Raw genomic sequence first — 23,402 nt, 5'->3', positions numbered from 1 at the left:
GGAATTTTCATTGTTGGATAATATTATACGTAATGGGCAAAACACACCACTGCTTCCACGAACATGCTACAAGCTTGTACATAGAAGAATTGGATTCAGAAAGCTTTTCAGTAATGTGTTTAGGAAACGTCCTGCCACAAATGGCAGCCAGAATTCTAAATATGTTAACGTGATCATTTTACACAATTGTAAACGGCAGAAATGAAATCTGTGCCCCGAAAACATATATCTGATACCATAGACGACTACTTAATCAATATCAGCACATCTTCCCATTTTTCCGCCAAAAATAGCAGCAATCTTGGAAACATGCAAAATATGTGAACATGTGATCATTTTACACAATTGTAAACAACAGAAATGGAATCTCAGCTCCCTAAAACATATATTCTGTTACCATAGTCGACTATTTAATCAATATCAGCACATCATCCCATTTTCCCACCAAAAATTTGGCCACCTTTGAAATATGCAAAATAGGTGAACCTGTGATCATTTTACACAGTTGTAACGGGCAGAAATGGAATCTGTGGCTCTGAAAACATATATATTGACACCAAACACTACTACTTAATCAAAATCAGCACATCGTCCAATTTTCCTGCCAAAAATGGTCGCCATTTTGGAAATATCTTCATAATGTGATGGAAAACTATCTGAAATATAGTCACGACCCCTGCCAATATTAATACATTGCCAAATCACAGCTGATATGTCGATAACATTATAAATAAGGCGGAAATAAAAAAGTAAGTTGGAATATTATCGTAAAAAGGCTACCCTCAAATAATGCCCTCCCATACCATGAAGACCTACTCAGAAAAAATATCAACATTGTTTTTTTGTCATTAAACATCAAAACCTTCAAAATAAAGTCTATTCCACGATTTCTACCCGAAAAGCCGACGAATGGGAATTATATAACAAACCGAATCGGACTAGTTATTCAACAATTTTCACAGAGCTACTATCCCTTGTAAACCTTGTAAACGCAAAGTGAAAGTTATTGCGATTTCTTTTCTCAAAATTACTGAGATTGTTCGTTTTATCCTAAGCAAGAACCAAATTGAAATTCAATGTTGTGCAATGATTTGTTTCAGTATAACTATCCCTGTCACCAAATGTTTTACCGGTGAGAGTTTGAGATTATCTTTCAATATGCCCACATTTTCATGTGGACATATATTGTCGTCGACACTGTCCGTCCAGACATCCAGAATTTGCTTGTGGATTCTCACAATTTTTTTCCGATTTTGATGAAACTTGAAATACAGCTTTATTTCCAAAAGATCTTGGTTCCGTAACTTCATGGATTATAGCCCCCGATTGTTGAAAAATCCCATTTTAGCTTGTGGACACTCTAGAGGTCACAGTTTTTATCTGATTTTGATGAATCTTAAAGTGTATGTTTATAACCCAAAGATCTCGGTCCCTTTAGATATTCACACATTTTGAACCCTGACTTCTGGGATTATTGCCCCTGATTGTACGCTAAGAGCGTTATTAGCTTGCGGTTCCTCTAGAGGTCACAATCTCTATCCGATTTAAACAAACGTTTGAAAATATTACTGTTACACCATAGTGATGGTTGAGTTTGAATTTTGTGAAAATTGGACCGAAACTGCCAGACAAATTGGCCACTCCACGTACGCACATTGTGTTAAAGTATGTAATATCAAGTTTGTGGACCCTCTAGAGGTCACAATTTTTATCTGATTTTGAAAATATGTGTTTCTATCCTCAAGATGTCAGTTCCTTTCGATATTCACGCATATCAGACTTTAACTTCCGGTAATAAGGGCCTTGATTGTACGAAAAAATCACAATTTTAGCTTGTGGAACCTCTAGAGTCTAGAGGTCACAATTTTTATCCAATTTTAAAAATCGTTTAAATATATCACTGTTACACCCTAATACTGGTTGAATTTGCATTTCGTGAAAATGGGACCGAAACTGTCCCACAAAATGGCTGCTCCTTGTATGCAGATAGTGTAAAATTATGCAATACCAATGGTTGTGGATTCTCTAGGTCACACTTTTTATCCAATTTTGATGAAACTCAAAATATATGTTTATATCCCGAAGATCTCGGTTCCTTTCAATATTCAAGCATATCAGACTGTAACTTCCTCGATTATGGCTCATGATACAGTGGACTCTGTCACATCCGATCTCTGATCACTCCGGATGGCTGTGACATCCGACTTGATTTTTATGTCCCGATTTATTTCCTTATTACTTCAGCCAAAAAATCGCTGGTAAATCTGAATTCTGTATGTTCCGGATTCCGACATCAATCAGCCGCCCCGTCACATAATTTCCATTGAATCGACACCGTATAATCCGTACTTCAAACGGTGGGTTTGAAGCATCCAATTATCGGTGAGATTAAAACTCAATGGGTGTGAAGCCAGAAAAGATTAACAAGCAATCACCAATCAATTATCGGTGAGATTAAAACTCGCAAGCGCCGGTCTGTGTTGATTACTTTGATAATGTTATAAATTCTTTGTTGATTATTTTACAATTTATAATCTCTTGTAAGAGTGCGCTTGGTATTTGATTTTAGTTACTCATGTCAAATACCGCGACATTATATAAAAAATTGCCGCGATTTAAGAATCATTATACATTATTGTATGTATTCAAAACGTAAACGGTTACATGCATTGATATTTATAAATATATTCTACGCATGCATTGATATATCATGTAAATGATTTTATGACTATATTGTACGCATGCATTGTTAATTATTTAATGTAATAAAATATTGAAAGTACAGAAAAGTTTATCATTTATAAAGGGAATAGCATTCTGGTGATTCGAAGCTACAATATAAAAATACTTCCGGTTTTCGAAGTTACAGTATTTCCGGTTTTGGAGAAAGCCCGGTATTCCGAAACGCTGTTTGCTAAATGTGGGCATATCTTACATGGCAACCATTTGTTTAAAACTTGAGGGAAAATATGCATATTGACCCAACTTTCATTAAGTTGAATGGAAAGGATTGTCTAATTAGTGCATTCAGAGCAAGACCAAAATCATGCTTTGTAATTTAAGATGGCACTGTCGACAGGATCTTTTAAATGATGTAAAAAAAACTTCATTTAGGATGATAAATCAATGTTATCTTAATCCATGTGCTGGTGACAATAAGATATCTATGTTTGTTGAGTTGTTTTTTTTACCTGTGATCTAATAGTATCAGATGGAAACCATTATAACTTGACTTATCAGATGAAATTTTAGATATATAATCTTTTGGATCTTCTGTAGATGATATAAAATCAGACACCAAAAAGCCTGCAAAATATATGTAAAGGCTGGAAACCTTGGTAGATTGATTATGGTATGGTATTAAGTTTTATTCTGATAGTGATATAGTCTTAAGTTAATACTGTAATTTAAGTGCTCTAAATGGCAGGGGCAGTAGCCTGAAATCTAATTAAAATTGATTTTCTACCTACATGGCTGAGAAAGTTCATCCAGATTTTCCGGCGTGGTTTCCCTTTGTCAGTGATGCAGGACGGAGGGCCTGACAAGGACAGCTGTTAGTCGTGCGGATGGGACGAAAAACCAAGATCCCGTGTACACATTGGCGTGCACGTAAAAGATCCCTCGGCAGTTGGAATTCGACATAAGAGTAGGCCGTAGTGCCGCTGCCCGGGCAAAATTTCCCTCACTGCACACTGTATGGCGTATGCCCGTCTTCATTAACCCAGTTTAGGTACAGAACAGTAGGACGTTAAAGATGGGTTCCCGCGTACAAACTGGGTGATTTAATGGTATATATGGACCAAAAACATATTCAAACTAATTAATTTGTCATAATTATGCTTCAAATGCCCTGCTATTAAATTTCGATCAAACCAGGTCATGTTTACGTTACGTCTTGGGAGTCAGAGGAGCACTGCATACATAAGACGATCTTGTCTTTAATCGCTTACTATTTATTATAAATATCGAATCCTAATTAAATTCTCGGATTATCCACTACCCGCGTCTTTTTCCGTCATTTTTATTTCAGAAAGTATTGTACGTCTAACTCTTCGTAAAGTTTATCAACTTGTACATCAAGCGCTCAATGTTCGCTTGTGACCTTTGACATCATGCGTGCAGAAGTTCCTAATCGTCGGGCTGTTGATTAGGGGAACCCTTACATTTTTGTCCTGTATACGTTCCATGAGTGTTTTTCGGGGAATTCAGTATTTTTCTAGTAAGATTGGATATCTCTACTTTCCATATATACAAAATTGCCATACTTTTATTGGAAATAACCACCCGATAAATACTTTTCTGGGAACCCATCTTTAAACCCCATTTCATTTCATTTCATTTCATTTCTACCTACATAAGACCACATATACTTAAGAGTTTAAACTACGTTACATGTTGTGTCTTCAAACACTGAATGAAGCACAGTCAAGCAGTGGGACATGTTTATTTGTAAAACTACTTATTATTGTGGATGGCATGAAAGTCATATTGGCCATTTAGTCTGGAATATTGGGGCTTTAATCTAATAACAACTAAGAAAATATAAAACACACCTCTTCCTTTTTTATTAGGATGCATCTCGCCAAAAATATTGAGCAGTATACCAATTCTGCCATTCTTGTTCATACCGAGCCATGTTCCACCTTCTCTTCCAGGTTCTTCATCTAAACCTAAACAAAATCATATAAAACATTAAAGATGAAATTATTTCTCAACACTTTATAGTCTCTATCACCCAGATCTATATTGCCAATATTCTTCATTGGATCGGATCTGTCAGTTGACGAAGAAAACTATACAACTAATTTGGTATGGGAACAATAAATTTATAGGAAACAATAATTTACAATGCAGGTACAAAGCTTATAAAATGTCAAAGTTTAAGTTTATAACCTTGACCAACTGTATCCTAAGATGAATAAAGGTAAGTTGCTAATAAACGAAACATTTCCCCACTGCAGCTAGTTGTCAAAGTAGTCCATAAAGGACAGTTTTTCTACTTGATCAAGGATCATAACTCTGATAGTAATCATTAGAAATAGTTGAAAATCTTCAAGGAACATAAACACAGTGGATAAATTTCTAGTCAATTGGAATATGACTTTAGCCTATATATAGAGCCAACACAAGATCTTTCTTGTTGGAAATAGTCTAATGAACATAAACACTGTCGTGTATAAACTTAAAGTCAATAGAATGATAACTTTAGCTGATTGTGGATGACAAACAATTCTTTAAAATACTACAAGATTATGGGATTATCAGTGTAATGGTGATATTATGGCTATTTTATTCCAATTTGAATTTATCAGATATGTACATAAACCAGAAATTAATATGGTGCTCACTAGTCATAACCAAAATCCTATACTAAATCAGTGTTCTTATTACCTGAAATGCAATTCAAATCTTTGGCCCAAAAATCAGCCAATTTTGTAGGTCTTTTCCAGTATTCATCTCTATTATTTACCAAGACTAGTTTGTATTCATCTGTTTTAGCGTTGTTATTTACTAATAGAAATAACAAACACATTTTTGTTCTGAAGTTAACAATAGTTCTTCATTTGCAGCACCTATAATAACAAGAATATTATGTAATATGAACATTTAAATCAAATCTAATATGTTAATAACTAACTATAACTATATTATGATCTGTTTGCCAAGTTGACATTCGTCTTCATTTGTCTTAAAAGCTCTATGATTTCCTGAAGAGAATGTTACCGGACACTTTATCAGCTTTAAAGCCACAGACACTTGTGAAACATAGCACATACATATATCCAACTTTTTCAAAATATCAACTTTCTATCTCATCCCCAGAAATGTATCTTATGAAGTGTATAGTTATATACACCAAGTATTCACGCCATGAGAAATAATCTGACAAGAGTTGTGACCCAATTTCACCCAATATTCCCTAGTCCCTTTAAATGTTATAGGTTTTCTCGTAAAAATTGTTATCTATGCATGTTCATGTATGTCCAAGTGTGTGTGAATAGGAATATTCTCTTCTCTCCTGGTCTTTTGCTTGTATTTTGTATGTATTTCCTTTATAAGCTTATATATGTAAAGTAGTTGGATGTGTCGATGCAATAAAATCTATGTTATACATTTTCAAAGAAATATCAACGTGTAGCTGTCGGATGCAGTTACAGGCAGGCTTCTTGTGCCTAAATAAATCTGTCTCAAATTACACCAACACCCAAAGACCTTCATTAACATATATAGAAGTGACTTTAAATTACTGGTAAGCTCTTAAGTCTCACGTTAATAAGTGTTTATAAACCAAAAAAAGAACTCCTTCCCTTAGCTGTACATGATCTATTTACCCAATTGGTCTCAATAAGAACATCCCTGTCCAAAATATAAACTCAAACTATTTCACATACATGTATTGCCAGTTCTATAGAATTTGTTACCCTGAACATAAAACTAGCAATCAGTCCAGAAAATTAAATTAAAAACTCATTTGTTTATAGCTTACTCTATATAATAGCCTTTAGACTTTGTGGTTAGAGTCTTTCATTCGTTGGTGAATAATCGAGTGTTGAGAAAATAATTATTTTCAATTTGAATTTACATTTACATCAGGGATCTGGAAATAATATCTGAGTCAAATCATGGTCATGGAGCTTTATTATAATATTTTACATATTAGCCTAGGCCTACAGGACGGGCTCGACTAAACACCGGAATTCACAGGAATTCATTTACAATCACCAGAATTCACATATAATCACCGGAATTCACTTCGAAAACCCACGATTCCTCCCACAAAACTAATTTATTTTAAATGCATAATACATTATAATGTAAAGAATAACTATTTTGATATCTCTATAGGCCAGATGAAGGCGCTGTAGGTCTATTCATTTGATTATGATAATGTAGGGCGCGTCGAATTATCCACTAACTCCAAAACAACACCCAGTAACTCCAAAAATGTTGACTGTGGAAACACAAAATAACTGCTTTTGTGCCCAAATCGGAGGTTCATGACTCGTGTATGTGATTTTTGTTGACCAGAAACTATGTATAACTGCTTCGTTGCAATTCGTTGTAATGTATATTAGTGATTGATTAATAGTTTATGAAAACAGTATATATAGTGCAATAAACAATTCAATATTATAGCTATATTTATTTATTTATAATTGCAAATTGTTTCGATTGTCACTTTCGAGCATCGACATCGTAACTTGTTTTGAAATAAATAAATGAAATCAATTTAGATAAGTACCGCTGACAATTAATTGTCTCTGCTCAGAGTATTCTCATGTTATGATAGTTTATTGTGTTGTGATTGTATGTGTTTTGTCACCTTTTACAATAACAATATTTAAATTTAATATGATTCGTAAATCCGATATTTTGATCATTAAAGCGAGATTACTCAACCTATGTGGAGAAAAACTTGTAACTCGTCAAATTTGCGATGTTTTAAAACAGTTATGTGTAGAACCTATTTGTAATTCATCAAAAAGCCTCTTTTATCAGCATTTCAGGCCTAATTTTAACTTACAATATTATTTGACCAAATCCATACACCGGAATTCATTTACAATCACCGGAATTCACTTACGATCACCAGAATTCACTTTGAAGATATCAGAATTCGCCCGTAAAATCTTCCTATTTACTTATATTTTCCATTAATATTAATATTGAATTACTTTAAAACACATAAAATCACCGGAATTCACATTGAAAACATATAAACAACGGAATTCACTTTAAACATATCGGAATTCGCACTGAAGACCTTCGTATTTGCTAATTGAAAACATATAAACATCGGAATTCACTTTCAACATATCGGAATTCGCACTCAAGACGTTCGTGTTTACTAATATTTTACATTAAAAATAAATTACTTTAAACACCACAATGACCGTAATTCATATTGAAAACATAAACACCGGAATTCACTTTAAAAATCTCGGAATTCGCACTTCAGACCTTCGTACTTACTAATATTTTACACTAATAATAAATTAATTTAAAACACCGGAATTCACTTACAAAATATCTGAATTTTCACTTAAGACCTTTGCATTTACTAATAGTTTACATTAATAATAAATTATTTTAAAACACCCGCAATTCACTTTGAGAAAATCGGAATTCGCCCCAAGACAATTAATTGTATTTTCCATTAATATTGATACTAGTGGTATCTGCTGTAAAATGATATTTCCAGATAGTCAACTCGGGGAAACACAATATGATAAGAACACTGCAGTAATCCATGTAAAATGTCAAACCGAACATTTCTTGAATGTGGAGCAAAACATTCTCAGTGTAGATGAGCTAAGTTTATTTGAAAATTAATTTGGTAATAATAAGCCAATCAAATAAAGTCTCATCACAAATGGTTGGATGTTTTCATAGATAATCGGTTGTAGCAAGATTAAATAAAGTGTAAAGTGTAATTGTGAGTTATCTTAAACCACTAACGAGACGCAAAAACACAGGGGTCACACAATTTCGGCTTAATCCTTACTGATTATTCCTTAAATAAACACTGACCTGTTTAGTAGTTATTTTAATAATTCATTTGCAGTGGATATGAAGTTCAAATTTATGTTTAACTTGTTTGTTGACAGGGCCCTTTTGTTGATTGTCTCTAATCATAGCTATAATATTAAATTGTTTATTGCACTATATATTTACCATAATATGTTTCATGCATATAATTACTGTTTTAATAAACTATAATCAATCTTTAATTAGAATACATACAACGAATTGCAACGAAAGTATACATTTATTTTTTGTCAACAAAAATCACATACATACACAAGTTATTTCCCGTGAACCTCCGATTTAGGTACAAAGCAGCGAGGCTTCTTAAATTCAACTAAATTGTTATTTTGTGTTTCCACAGTCAACATTTTTGGAGTAATTGGGTGTTATTTTGGAGTTATTGGGTAATTCGACGCAGATTGTTATTTTGTGTTATTTTGGAGTCAGGCCTTTTGGGTAATTTGACGCACCCTACGTTTTCATAATCATGATGCATATTTTGAAATGAATTCCGGTAGTCTTTCAAATAAATACACTTACAGCGCCTTCATATTTGGCCTGTGGAGAGATCAAAAAAGTTATTCGTTATATTAAAACGTATTATATATTTAAAATAAATTAGTTTTGTGGGAGGAATTGTGGATTTTTGAAGTGAATTCCTGTGAATTCTGGTATTGTAAATGAATTCCGGTGTTTAGTCTACCCGTCCAGGACTAGGTCCCTCTCCGATTAAATCTGTCCAGGATCTGAGGATGTTTCAACTATTAATTTGTATGAATCTTATACAAATTATTAGTGGTATTCCAAGGACTTATTTTAAATAGGACAGTATTAGATTTTGGATACTTAGATGAGTCTAATCCTATTTCAAATATTATATAAAATCAAAAGTAACTAATATTGGCGTTGTTACTACTCGTATATTTCGTAATAATAATGTAATGTGATGAATCAGAATGCCTTATTTAGATTGTTAAAATTGAGATAAATTCATGCAAAATTTTAATGACAGTCAAACAACTTTAACATCTCTCACAATAACATTGACTATTGAACTTTGCTACTTTTAGGAAGTGGTGTCTGCTTAAATTTAGACTGATATGAGACATTATAACGCAGTTGGGTTGGTTTCCTGTTTACAATAGAAAGGTCAAGGTTGTCTTAATGGGAGAAGTTGTTGGTTTAAGATGTAATAAATACAAACTCTTCAATAGTTTAAGAAACAATCCAAGAAAAATCTATTTTGCTGTGATTATATGGCTTTATAAACATATTTTGCAGTGGTACAATTTTCTCAGAATCTAAACTTTGCACAAATAGTAACGATAATACCACAAAATATCACGTGATCCCTTGGAAATTTTCAATATGGCTGCGCCCATGAATAATACACAGTAACCCTATTTGTTTGTTAAACTTGTATAATACCACGGATTGCCAGTGTTAATGTCACATTTATAATTTTCCTCAATATAACAATACACTCTGAATAAATGACATTGTTTGGTCTTAATGACAGGCGACAATATCTTCTCAATTTTTGAGAGGTGAAGGTTATTTTTTGGTAGTTTACGCCGGAAGTAATACAATTACAATAGTCAATAGGGTACATATTTTAATGACCAAAACAAGAGTAATTTACGCAGAAATAATAACAATAAATAGTTTTGTAAAATTAACCAATAAAGTTTTGGTTTAGTAATTGGAGGGATTTATAGAACAAAAAGATTATTGATTTGTATTAATTTGTAAGGAATTAAATTCAAATTGCCCCTTCGTTTCATCATCATATTCATTGATTGACTACAATTTACAAAGACTTGAACAAGTTGAAGGTATTTTTTTAGCGTTTTCTTTCTAAAGCCTATAAGGTTCAAATATCAGCAAAATCATTTTCTTACTTAGGTTTGTTTGTAGTAGTTCATTTATAAAATTTGGAATCTATAATACCGACTACTGTGCTTAATTAAGTGCATGCAGGACCCCACGAACCACATCAAAACAAAACCCATGGACAATATAGACACAAACTACGCAGACACTGAAGCAATAAACAACAAAACAAATGTAGGATATGTATATAAATCAAGTGAATGTCTATATTGACTTCCCTAATATAGTCCTACATGGACTGAAACTGTAGGCTACACATTACTTTTACTGTTGAACATTTTGGCCACAAATGTTTAAAAAGGGAGCTATTGTGACAATAAAAGCAGCTCTTAAAGAGCTAACTAGTTAGGGGGTCAACTTTGTGATGGCTGAAACCAAAAAATCACAGTTTAATTGGTTGAATTTGATGCTGTTTAGGAAAAACATGTCTGTGTAGGGTCTTCTCCCCAATACATGTAGGCCTACATGTATGTAAAGGATGTTGTTCATTAAGCTAATAATTTTCCGTGAAGCATGAGTATAAAACTGAATGAATGTTGTTACACTTGAAAAAATTTGCCATAGAGATTGTTTTCTGAGGAGGGGGTTGGATGGCTGAATGGTTGGCACATATGCGCGCTGTATCATAAAGTCTGTAATTGAGTATACTGGCATGGTTTCGATTCCCGTGTTGTGCGTGACAAGGAGTAGGGTCGCCTGTCCAACCTCGTGGGTTTTCTCCAGGTCCTCTGGTTTCCTCCCACTACTAAAGACCCAACCATATGTTATTCCCGAAATGACCAAGTTTGTGTCGAGTGGACATTAAACCCCATTTCTCTCTTTCTCTGTTTTCTGAGGAGGAACCTATCTTAATTTTCAATAGCGAATGATTATAAAGCCAGTAACAGAAAGTCAGTGTCACAAAAGCTAATATCCACCTTCTTATATATAATTTGTGACCATTCTCCTGCAAGTTTTTTGGGGGTTAATTTACAGATTAAAGCCAACAGAACAATTGTTCTCCACTAATAATATCTTTTCTTGATCACAGTGAGGTATGCAGACATCATGGTGCTGATTGCTTGAAAAGTTGTGCGTTGGTAAAACTCAGTAGACAACAGCCTTAAAGCTTGCATTTAATATTTATTACATTAAAAATTATTTTTTCACTTTCAGAATTTGAGTTGCGAGATATTTCTGTAAGTCACTAAAATGACAAATGGTTGGCCAGACAATAGTCCAGACAGATTGGAAGACATCTGTGTACAATTTTGTGCTACAAACATAGAAACATTTGCTGCCAAAAATGAAACGAGTGGTCAATATCATTTACAAGAGGGAATAACTCTGCCAAAGTCTATATGTGACAAATTGTTGAAGGCTTTGGTAGATATAAAACCATCCACTGTTCATGAAAATTTCACAATATTTTCAGACACAGCAAGATCTCAGCTTAGCTCAATTTGTCTGAGAAAGTCTAAAATTGATGATAAATGTCTTAAATTGCTGGAAAACCAGCCAATTGTTGATTTGGAGTTGTCCAATTGTCAGGAATTAACAAGGGAGTCATTAAAAACTATTAATAAATTCCAGCATACATTAAAGTCAGTACGAATTGAAGGACGTTCTATATTCTACAACTGTGATGAAAATCCAAATGTTCTTGATGAAAGTGCTGTGTTGGAATGTCCAAATTTAAGAACCCTCTGTATACAGGATTATGATTTTAACAACCCAGATGATTTGGTTTTATCAACATTTTTACTAACCTTACCAAGACTGACCCATCTTGATCTTTCCAACTGTGGTCTTTGCGCGGAGCATGTAACAAGTTTTCAATCACTACCACAACTTCGATCTTTAAATCTCAGTAACGTCATGAAAGAAGATGTCAATGACACTGACAATAAACAATTATTGGAACATATTGGTCAACTGAAAGCACTAAGGTAATCTGATGATAAAGAATAGCTTTTTTTATTATTCGGTACATATAAATACATACTAGAAGACCTACATACATGTATTTTTATACGCCCACATTTTCATGTGGTTGTATATAGTCGTCGCCCCTGTTCGTCCGGACGCCCATCCGTCTGTCCGTCCGCCTGTCTGTCTGGTCACAATTTTTATTCCATTTTGACGAAACTTAAAATATAGGTTTATCTCCCAAAAATCTTGGATCCTTTCGATATTGGCATATATCGGACCATAACTTCATGGATTATGGCCCCTGATTGTACGAAAAATCACGTTTTTAGCTTGTGGACGCCCTAGAGGTCACAATTTTCATCTGATTTTGATACAACTTGTAATGCATGTTTATAACCCAAAGATCTTGGTTCCTTTCGATATTTGCGCATATCGGATTGTAACTTCCTGAATTATGGCCCTTGATTGTACGAAAAATCGAGTTTTTAGTTTGTGGTCCCTCTAGAGGTCACAATTATTATCCGATTTAAAAAAAATGATGCTTGAGTTCGAATATCGTGAAAATCGGACCAAAACTGCTGGACAAAATGGCCGCCCCCCGTACGCAAGTAGTGTAAAAATATGGTATATCAATGTTGTGGACCCGCTAAGGTCATAATTTTGATCCGATTTTGATGAAACTTGAAATACATGTTTATAACCCAAAGATCTTGATTCCTTTCGATATTAGCGCATATAGGTTTGTAACTTCCTGAATTATGGCCCTTGATTGTTCGAAAAATCGGCTTTATAGCTTGTGGTCCCTCTAGAGGTCACAATTATTATCCAATTTAAAGAAACGTTACACTGTATAATGCTTGAGTACGAATTTCGTGAAAATCGGACCAAAACTGTTGGACAAAATGACCGCCCCTTGTACGCAAATAGTGTAAATATATGGTCTATCAAGGTTGTGGACCCTCTAGAGGTCATAATGTTGATCCGATTTTGATGAAACTTGAAATACATGTTTATAACCTACAGATCTTGGTTTCTTTCAATATTTGCGCATATCGGATCATAACGTCCTGAATTATGGCCCTTGATTGTACAAAAATTGCGTTTTTAGCTTTAGCTTGTTCTCTAACCATCTCTTGCAAAATGTGGGGGTATCTTGCCTGGCAGCTACTGGTATATATTACATTTTTCAAATTGGAGGATTTCTTGTTTGTGTGATAGGGCATGGAACAGTCCACCAGAATGTCTCTGGTTTGAATTCTCACAATCCAGGCAAAATTGCCCATGGAACCATAGAGCAAAATATTATTTCACCATTTGATTAAATACCTTTTAAATCCTGTGTCTGAAGAAAAAAGACATTATCCATGATCAGAATCTAACATTTTTGGTTATTTCCATTTTATATTCCAGGCATCTTGATATATCTGTTGCTGATGATCCAGTGAAATTTCTGCAACCAGATATAACACTATCTGATCTTGTCTCAGCTTTACCTCAACTTGTGTCTTTAGATATCTCAGGAACCAATCTACCAGGATATGAGAAGTTTACACCAGTTTCCCACCAATTACATGCTAATTCCCCCCAAAATTGGTACAGTCACATTGTATCTTATTTTTACATGGTGTCTTTAAAGATTTTACACAAAAACACATACTTATGGAAAAACAGCTACAGTGGACTCTGTCACATCCGACATCGTACGGGATCGTTACAATAATTCGGATCACACAGCGTTTCGGAATACCGAGCTTTCTCCAAAACCGGAAATACTGTAACTTCGAAAACCGGAAGTATTTTTATATTGTAGCTTCGAATCACCAGAATGCTATTCCCTTTATAAATGATAAACTTTTCTGTACTTTCAAAATTTTATAATATTGAATAATTAACAATAACAATGCATGCGTACAATATATTCATAAAATCGTTTACATGTAATATCAATGCATGCGTACAATATATTTATAAATATCAATGCATGTAATCGTTTAAAGTAGTTTGCTTAAGATTACCAGAAGCATATCGTAAGGCGGAGTCCTGGGCAACATCTTCTAACAAATGAATTGTTGCGATCATCTTTTCGTCCTTAATCTGTGCGAAGTGTTTAATGTCGTTGAGCATGCGTAGGAATTTTGAATAGGTCAAGTCTGTCGTTAATGTATATTCTTCATCGTCCCCGTCTTCGGTCAATTGTCCACTCTGTTACGTGTTCATTTATAATCTGTTGTTCTATGTCCAGTTTTTCAAGCCAATCAAAATAAACGGCACCTGTCATCCAAGCTTTGCGATTGGCCGACCAATTGACTGGCAGGTTGATCTTGTCCACTCCCTTAAAACATCTCGGGTTTACTGCTTTACCGATCAAAGTAATCAACACAGACCGGCTCTTGCGAGTTTTAATCTCACCGATAATTGATTGGTGATTACTTGTTAATCTTTTCTGGCTTCACACCCGTTGTGTTTTAATCTCACCGATAATTGGATGCTTCACACCCACCGTTTGAAGTACGGATTATTCGATGTCGATTCAATGGAAATTATGTGAAGGGACAGCCGATTGATTTCGGTTTCCGGAACATACAGAATTCGGATTTACCAGCGATTTTTTGGCTGAAGTAATAAAGAAATAAATCGGGACATGAAAATCATACCGGATGTCACAGCAATCCGGAGTGATCAGAGATTGGATGTGACAGAGTCCACTGTACTTATTTATTTGGTATTTGGGCGACGTTTCGAAGAGTATTCTCTCAACGTTTGATAACGTTGAGAGAATACTCTTCGAAACGTCGCCCAAATAAATAAGTAGCTGTTTTTCCATAAGTATGTGTTTTTGTGTATTGCTCTACCCAGTTACTAAATGCCTCTTAAAGATTAAGATTTTTAAAGATTTTGTTCCAAATAATATTCAAATCTTTCAGTTTTAATCTTATTGAAATTATTCAATATGTGACATCACACATACTACCCATGACAGCCTCTGATATACATCAACAGCTTGGCTATGTTTATTCACACCATGGTTTGGTTAACATGTTTCTTTTCACAAACTTAACCTTTCCAATATTCAATATAAGTCTGCATTATTTGAATTCATTTGAGAGACACAGTTGACAGAAAACAAAGCTGTAGTAGCTACTTTGATGATCTGTAAACTAAACTTGATTGCAGTTAGGTGCTAATTAATTATTACGTGTCTTGAACCTTCATTTGAAACACATGTTGTTTTTGTAATGGTTTTTAACTATTATTATATTATTTTATTTTTTTGCCGATTTTAGTCACTAGTTGCAGCCCAAACTGTGCATGATGGAAACATTCTACCAACGTAGCCGGTGTTGGCTACAGTGGAACTAAATATTAAATATAAATTGGGTCATTTTTGACAAACATGAAGTGTTTTACGGATGGGACAAAAAATAATCTCATATTTCCGTTATCTCAGTTACATGTATTTCTCTACAGATCTCCATCGGTTTTCATTTTTGGAGTCTTTGTACAAATCCCATAGGTTCTCTGATTGACAATTTTTGAAATTCGGAAGTTCGCTCGTTTAGTTTTAGCATCAAAGATTTGTCAAAGTTTTCTTCAGCATTTTTTCGACATTCCAGAGGGCGTATCTCCCTTAGTATTTGAGGTATTAAGTTGAAACTTGGTAGGAATAAGGGACACATGGATACCTTCATAATGGCACATTAAAAAAATTTGTGTAGGCTTTTGAAACTTCTGGAAATTACCGAGGCCTTCCGATTTTTCACGAACATGAATAGTTCTATCCATTTTAAAAATAGACCAAAAATGACATATGGTGGTGTTAGCTCAACATATTATCTTTCATTTTAAGAGACCTTGTTCGATAACATTTTCAACCGTTTGGCCACCATATTGGACTTTACAAATAAATTTTCAATCAATATTTAGCGGCCATTTTGATTTCGATTTTCAAAAACTTTTATTTTGTTTTGAACCTACTCCAAATGGCAACAATTCTTAGGGAGCTGATTTTTGAACTTTTAATTTCATTTACTTCCAGTTTCACTATGAATTTTGTTCGACTTTTCACCTTCTATCTGGTGACCTAACCTTTTAATGACCTTTGACTTTTGTATATAAGATGACCCTCATGTCTACTAACAATTAACATCAAAATTTTTTTTCAAGAAGTTTAAAATGACAGGTTTTTCCACTTTAATAGGTATTGGATGTTACTATACTCAATAATACATGGTGTAACTTGATTGTTGATCTGACGTACTGAAACATGTCAGTACTCCTTGGAGATCTAGTTCATTATTGAAATTAACAGAACAAAAATTATTGTCATAAACATTTACAATAAACTGTACAAAAAATACCAAGGTTACTGAGGAGGTGTAAATTCGAGGGCTGTAGATGTTCCAATAAAGAAAAAAACGCCCAGTTGTTTCATAGAATACCGAAAGGTGAATCATTATGAATTGAGTGAAGAGGTTTTTCTTTTACATAATTCAAATCTTGAATACAAACCTATGAGTTTTATGCGGATGAGTGTTACGGCCTTTGGTACAAATGTATTGAAGTTCTGGATTTTTCAACTGAGAACAAAAACCTTTTTTGACTTCCATTTCCACAATTATTCAATCAATTGTTCCCCTGCCCTTTTTTTTATTCAGTCAAGTGTTCAGCCATTAACATCCTTTATTATTTTGAATTAACAAGGGATTGATTGAGCTGGATATAAATATAGCATAATTTTATAACATAATATTTTTGTGTGTATCGGAAAGGGGATTGGGGGTGGGGGGCTGATGTATCAGCTATTTCACAGATATATGTTTCAATAATCAATTGTTGGTATTGTATGGGATGCAGTTGTTTTCTTAAGGGACTTTAATGTTTTGGATATCTTATTATAGTGATGAGGAGGAAGAATGTTGTATTGTTGGCTTAAAGGGGAGGCGATTCAAGTTTTTAGGATTGTTAGATTGTTTACATGATCCATGTTTTCGTGAAAATCTACCAGCAGAACAGGTAATTTATAATAGCCAATTTTTTTTTTAATATTTTGTATTTAATTTGTTTATTCTAGATTTATCTCAAGAAATTGATGTAAAGATTTAAACCTAGAGAACATAAGGATATCTCGTCCTAGTCCTGTATTAATACTTGTGAGGCTAGAATCGCTAGACCTGTGTGTACTGCAGTAAAAAAGTAGGATGTTAAACCCCATTTCATTTCATTTCTGTCCGTGTACATGTCTTAGAAGTGTAACACAGAAAATACTGTGATAGTTAGTATTTAAGGCATATTATATCATACTGTAGTTTGCACTGAGCTTTGTGTCTGTTTTCCTTTCATCGTATTTTTGATTGCATGGACAAATACTAAATCCCAAATTTCAGCATAAAATATTTAGTAATTATTTCTTTAGAATTTATTAAAAGTTTAAATTTCTACAAGGAACAATATAGAACAGTCTTGAAGTGTCAATTTAATGTTGTCGGTTTTAATTTTTTGTGAATTTTGATTTAAATGTTTTTTTGTAGGTAACGGGACATGGTACTGAAGATCAAGTTCTGTTATCGGTACAGAGATATCAAGATAGATCTGTCATGCTTTGTTCAGCTCTAAACAAATTATTTCATCTATTTCAAGCTGGTGTTGTATCAGATCAATGCAAGGCCTTAGAGGTAAGTGTAATTAATTGTATTATTGAGTTATCAAATGAATTCCTAGTGACATCAATCGAAATGATATGGTAATAGTGCGTTAGGGATCTTAGGGATATTTTCTCAATTTGAATTGATTTGTCAAATCGAGAAATCAAAATAAAAACGGTAGATAATATTCCGGTCTCGTTTCAATTGGATTAATAAGAGGCCCATCAGAAGATTTTAGTGAAAATCATAAGTGACACTGGCTTGTTTTGACCATACCCTTTCGTGTGTAGTGGATGCCAAATACCAAATATCTTTGTTAATACTGAATGGAATTGAACTATTTGGTACTGATATTCCCTTTTTAAAATTCAACTTTCACACAACCATAGTTTGTAAGGTATAAAAAATCACCTATATTATGATTAGAGACAATAAATTTGTGTAATTTCAGTGTTTATTAGAAGGAATGCATCGTCATCCTGCTGATCCTCATGTACAGATTTCTGGCAGGTAAACATGTTTTTCATTTATACAGTAGCACATTTCATAAGAAAATATTCCTGTATTGTCTGTGCTATCTTTATTTTGTTGGGCAGCTTTCCTGCACTGTCCTTTGGAATGTTAAAAAGTTAAGGGTTATTTCTGCCAACTGTGTGATTCGGGATTAGAGGGTTGGTTGTAAAGACTTATATTTTGTGTGCTTTTATTTCCAGCGCTTCATTGTTTTATATAGCTAAAGGTGATCAAAAGGAAAATTTAACGCAAAAACAGAAAAGGTCTGTATGCAATCTTTATATGGAAAGATAACCAACTAAAATGGAAATAAAAAATCATTTGGAGACCTGTAAAATATATCTCAACCTACCAGAAATTAAAATAATAAAACCTTGTTAATTTGAAGAAAGGAAGGAATTAGATTATAAATATTTCTTGTCTACAGATGCTATTAATAATAATTTAGTTTGAATTGAATACAAATATTTTATTATATTTTAGGAAAGTAATTGATCTAGTTTTAGATGGTATGGAGGCCTTTTCCAGTGAAAAAAAAGTAAGTTGAAGCAAATAGTAGGGTGACCCATGTACTCACAGAAATACAGTCCACCACTGATAGTTCGAGACTACCACTGAAGCGTGCACATTCGCCGTGCCGAGACAAACTTTCTGACAGTATGATACTATAAATAGCCATGGCACGTGCAATTCTCTACAAATCTATCAACTATTACAGCCTTAAAAAATTTATTGTTGACGATTTTGAATAGCAGTAAAATTAAGCTTCTTGGTTATTACAGCAGATTTAGATATTACGTTCGTTTCATTTTTTAAATCGCTTTATCATTAACTGTACCGTTAAGAGCAGCATCTTTTGGTTTAGTACAAATAATATCTCTGAATCACTCGGGTTAGACAGGAACATGATACTAGCAGTAGTTTCATTTTACTTTTACAAGCTTCTTAAAACGATTGTTGAGCTACCTAACGTGCTTATTTCTAAATTCAATTTCTTGTTCTAGCTTTCTGTTATGTTTCGTAAAAAAGTAGTCTTGATTATCTCGACCTGTCAATCAGACGTAGAATGGTCTATAGACTGGTTAAGTGAGACTAATTTCAAAACAAGGGCACGTAACCTATCTTTTACTCAAAAGTGTCTGGATGTTATGGACGACTCTTGGAACCAGTTTTCAGTCTATTATTTATACATGATTAATGGTCATAGCTTATTAAGTACAACATGATCGTTTATTTAGTGACTATAATTGTGTGAAACTGATTTGAGGCTTGGCATATATATAAATATTGTGGCGTAATTGTCGAGATATATGGAGATATTTATTTATGGTGGGTCACCCTACAAATAGCTTAGAATAGATTAGGATATGATCAGTTTTGAAAAAATTGAAATGTAATGAAAAGAATAGATTACATTGGTAACACCAGCAGTCTCAAAATTTTACCAGTGGTAAAAATTGATTGCAGGTCTTAGTTTAAAATGTTGTCTGTCGAAAAAGCATTGATTTAGGCTTTTTTGGAACATTTAGTGGGGTCAAAGTAATTTTCATCCCCCAAAATACGCAGCCCTAGCATTTTGCACTGTCTTGACCAGATGTTAACTTTTTTCGTTTTCATTGCTTTCTAACAAAATGAAATGAAATGATATGAAATGGTGTTTAAGGTCCTACTTTTCTGTATTATCGGTTCTAACAGATGATGAAAATTCTTTATTCTTCAATTTCGTTATTTTAATATTTATTTTTCAGATGATGAGAAATGGTTGTTTAACTCTGTTTTGTTTATATTTCAGATGATGAGAAATGGTTGTCTAACTTTATGTTATTTTAATGTTTCACAAGATGTGGTAAGTTTCAGTACATAGTAATAGTAACTGCAAATAACTAGAAACCCATACATTAATAGATCAAGGATGTAATCGTTCACTGTGCTTTTCTGTCTTAGTTCACAGTAGAATCTGTATTAAGCAGCCATTCCAGGGAATTTGCATGACTGATCGCTTAACAGGAGTGACCTCTTAATAAAATCTCAGTGTTTGTTAGTGCTGACATCAAGTCAATTTTACGCTTGGATGCATTGGGAGCAAACATGAATACTTGCATCGATAGATTTGGCCATCGCTGAAACTTGCTTGGAACGAAAATTCTTTGACTCAAATCTCTGATATAACTTCTGCAAACGTGTTATTTTGTACCAACATTGATACTACTGTCTACCATTGTGATGTATTCGATAATATTTATCCATTTTTGTGAAGAAAATCCATGAATTAATTTTATCAGAAAAGCACATGTCCAAAAAAACATCGCTGAAGTTGTCACCGATTTTCAGGGTGTGTAACTCTGTAAGTAATATAGGAGGTGCTTAAACTTCTGTTTAGCAACAAAGTGGCAATGGAAAATAGATACTAGATGATTGTGACAAAACTCGACTTTGATGGTACTTTTAATTTATTCAATCAGTATCAAATAATGTTTTTCTCGTTACATGTGAAAATAATGATCAGCAGAAAATGGTTTGTCATTTAATAAAACAAAAGATTAATTAACAGATAATTCCGGGTTTGTTGTTAGTTTCACAGTTCTTTTTAACTGATCGATGGGGGACCAGATAATTAACTATTGATCACGTGATTAGTGGAGTTGCTATGAAGTTAACGAAGTACGACAAGATGGCATCATTCAACAATGGCCGTTGAAGGGGCGATGTTTTGTTAAATTTATTAGTAAATAGTGACCGCTGGCCGCGTTAGAGGAGTGATCGTTGATTATAGAGATGAAACAATGGAATTTCTACGGGGGGCATTTATCGTGACCTCTTACAAGGAGATGTCGCTGAATAGGAGTGGCTGCTTGTACAGATTCTACTGTATAATAGCAAAGACTTCACTAAATTTATAAAAGATGACTAAATGTATATATAACAGTGATGGGATTTCAAAATTTTTCTTTTCGGACACTTTACCAAAAATAAAGGGGCATAACTCTTATCATTATTTAAGCAGACAGATTACTACCACAGTTAAAAATCATGTGTCAACAAACTATTCAAATCCCGTACGTAATAAAAATAGGTGAAACTCACTATTTTTCATATTTAATTCTCGTACGGTATTCAAATTTATGTCAGTAAGATTCCTACAAAATAACTCATTTTCGTAATACATTGAATGAAAGCTTGCCGATTCTGCATCAAATTCACAATAGTAGGGCTAATATTCCTGAAAAATTACGTGTCTTCGTTTATACGGCAGCAAATGAATGCAGAATTTCCAGAATAAGAATCATTTTCTTTTTTATAAAATCTCAAAAAAAAATTATTCAAATATGTGTGTAATAAAAATAGGAACACCTCACTATTTTTCATATTCAAATTTAAGTCAGTAATATTCCTATAAAATTACGTGTTTTCGTAATACGATATAATGAAAGCTTGCCGATCCGTACCTACTTGTAAAAAGGCATAGCTTCCTTCAGCGTATGGCGTACGTGATTCATAGCACATAGCTTCATCGTAAGCACTGCCTTGTAAGTGATTTTCGTTCAGCAATCGAGATGACAGGAAAGTGCCACTGTTGATGAGAATTTCTATAGGCAGTCTTAACAGACGTAAAAGATATTGCAGACAAAATGACTGTCCATTGACTTCAGGTGTTATATACTCTTACGATATGTGACATCTAAGACTAGTTTATACATGGTGTCGGTTGGTACATGTTGGTAAAATGTCTGACAAGTCAATGTAGAAACCACGAGGTAAACACATAGATTAAAATTATAATCACTCTTATTGGATTGATGAATAGTCTGACAAAGGTGAAGCAATGACTTCTGTTTAAGATTAGATTGATGAATTGTCTGATAAAAGATTAAGTCAGTCAATCATGGCAAATTAAGTAGTTAAAGAGTGGTTCCCGCGTACAAACTGGGTGATTTAATGGTATATATGGACTAAAAACAGATTCAAACTAAATTATTTGTCATAACTTTGCTTCAAATCCTTCTCAAACATTGTAATTGCGAAGGAATGTCCTGCTATAAAAATTCGATCAAACCAGGTCATGTTTACGTCACGTGACTTACCTCTCATGGAAGTCAGAGGAGAATTCATTGCATACACGATGTTGTCTTTTATCGCTTACTATTTATTACAAATATTGAATCCTAATTAAATTCTCAGATTATCCACTACCCACGTCTTTTTCCGTCATTTTTATCCCAGAAAGTGTTGTACGTCTAACTCTTCATAAAGTTTATCAACTTGTACATCAAGCACTCAATGTTCGCGTGTGACCTTTGACATCACGCGTGCAGAAATTCCTAATTGTCGGGCTGTTAATTAGGGGAACCCTTACATTTTTGTCCTGTATACGCTCCATGAGTGTTTTTCGGGGAATCCAGTATTTTTCTAGTAAGATTGGATATCTCTACTTTCCATATATACCAAAATTACCATATTTTTATTGGAAATAACCACCCGATAAATACTTTTCTGGGAACCCATCTTTAATCAAGGTAGGTGTATATACGGTATAACACGATAAATAGTTGATCACTTAATTACCTAATCAATCCAGCCTATTATTAACGAAAATTGAGTTGAGCGGTATTTATACACTCAGTACACTATATTAATATCTTGATGTCCGATTGGACATATTCCTGGTCAGACAATTTTGGACGTTCGGAAAATAGCGTCAGACATGTCCGGAATATGAGGGTGAAATCCCATCACTGATATATAAAAAAATTACAAAATTAGGAATATGAAAGTAACTCAAGTTGGAAGCAGTTTATAAATAAACAATATACCAAAAGTTTAACACCTAAGCACTGAGAATGCACATGGTGTGCCACACTGATCAGCAGTGAATATTTGCTAGGCCGTGACAATCACTGATAAGGATGACATCGA

The 23,402-nt window shown here is 33.7% G+C and overlaps 1 protein-coding gene and 1 long non-coding RNA gene across 2 annotated transcripts; one reads left to right on the top strand and one right to left on the bottom strand.

Moving 5' to 3' along the window:
* Nucleotides 1-5,537: 5,537 nt before the first annotated feature.
* On the bottom strand, nt 5,538-9,691 carry LOC126820746 (uncharacterized). The gene is made up of 3 exons (XR_007680121.2): nt 9,566-9,691; nt 6,488-6,598; nt 5,538-5,573 (listed from the first exon to the last, which is right to left on the bottom strand). It is a non-coding gene; the product is annotated as an uncharacterized LOC126820746 (long non-coding RNA).
* Nucleotides 9,692-9,965: 274 nt separating this feature from the next.
* Nucleotides 9,966-20,284, top strand: LOC126809916 (protein zer-1 homolog). Its single transcript, XM_050534784.2, has 9 exons — nt 9,966-10,364; nt 11,578-12,350; nt 13,744-13,926; nt 17,232-17,346; nt 17,862-18,005; nt 18,427-18,485; nt 18,689-18,751; nt 18,972-19,026; nt 20,237-20,284. Exons 2-9 carry the CDS (start codon nt 11,614-11,616, stop codon nt 20,282-20,284), a joined length of 1,404 nt encoding a protein of 467 aa, XP_050390741.1. The 5' UTR covers nt 9,966-10,364; nt 11,578-11,613.
* The last annotated feature ends 3,118 nt before the right edge of the window (nt 20,285-23,402 follow it).

The sequence above is a fragment of the Patella vulgata genome, chromosome 1 (assembly GCF_932274485.2).
Source record: "Patella vulgata chromosome 1, xgPatVulg1.2, whole genome shotgun sequence".
NCBI classification, from domain to species: Eukaryota; Metazoa; Mollusca; class Gastropoda; family Patellidae; genus Patella; species Patella vulgata.
This window is presented reverse-complemented; position numbering and strand designations above follow the sequence as displayed.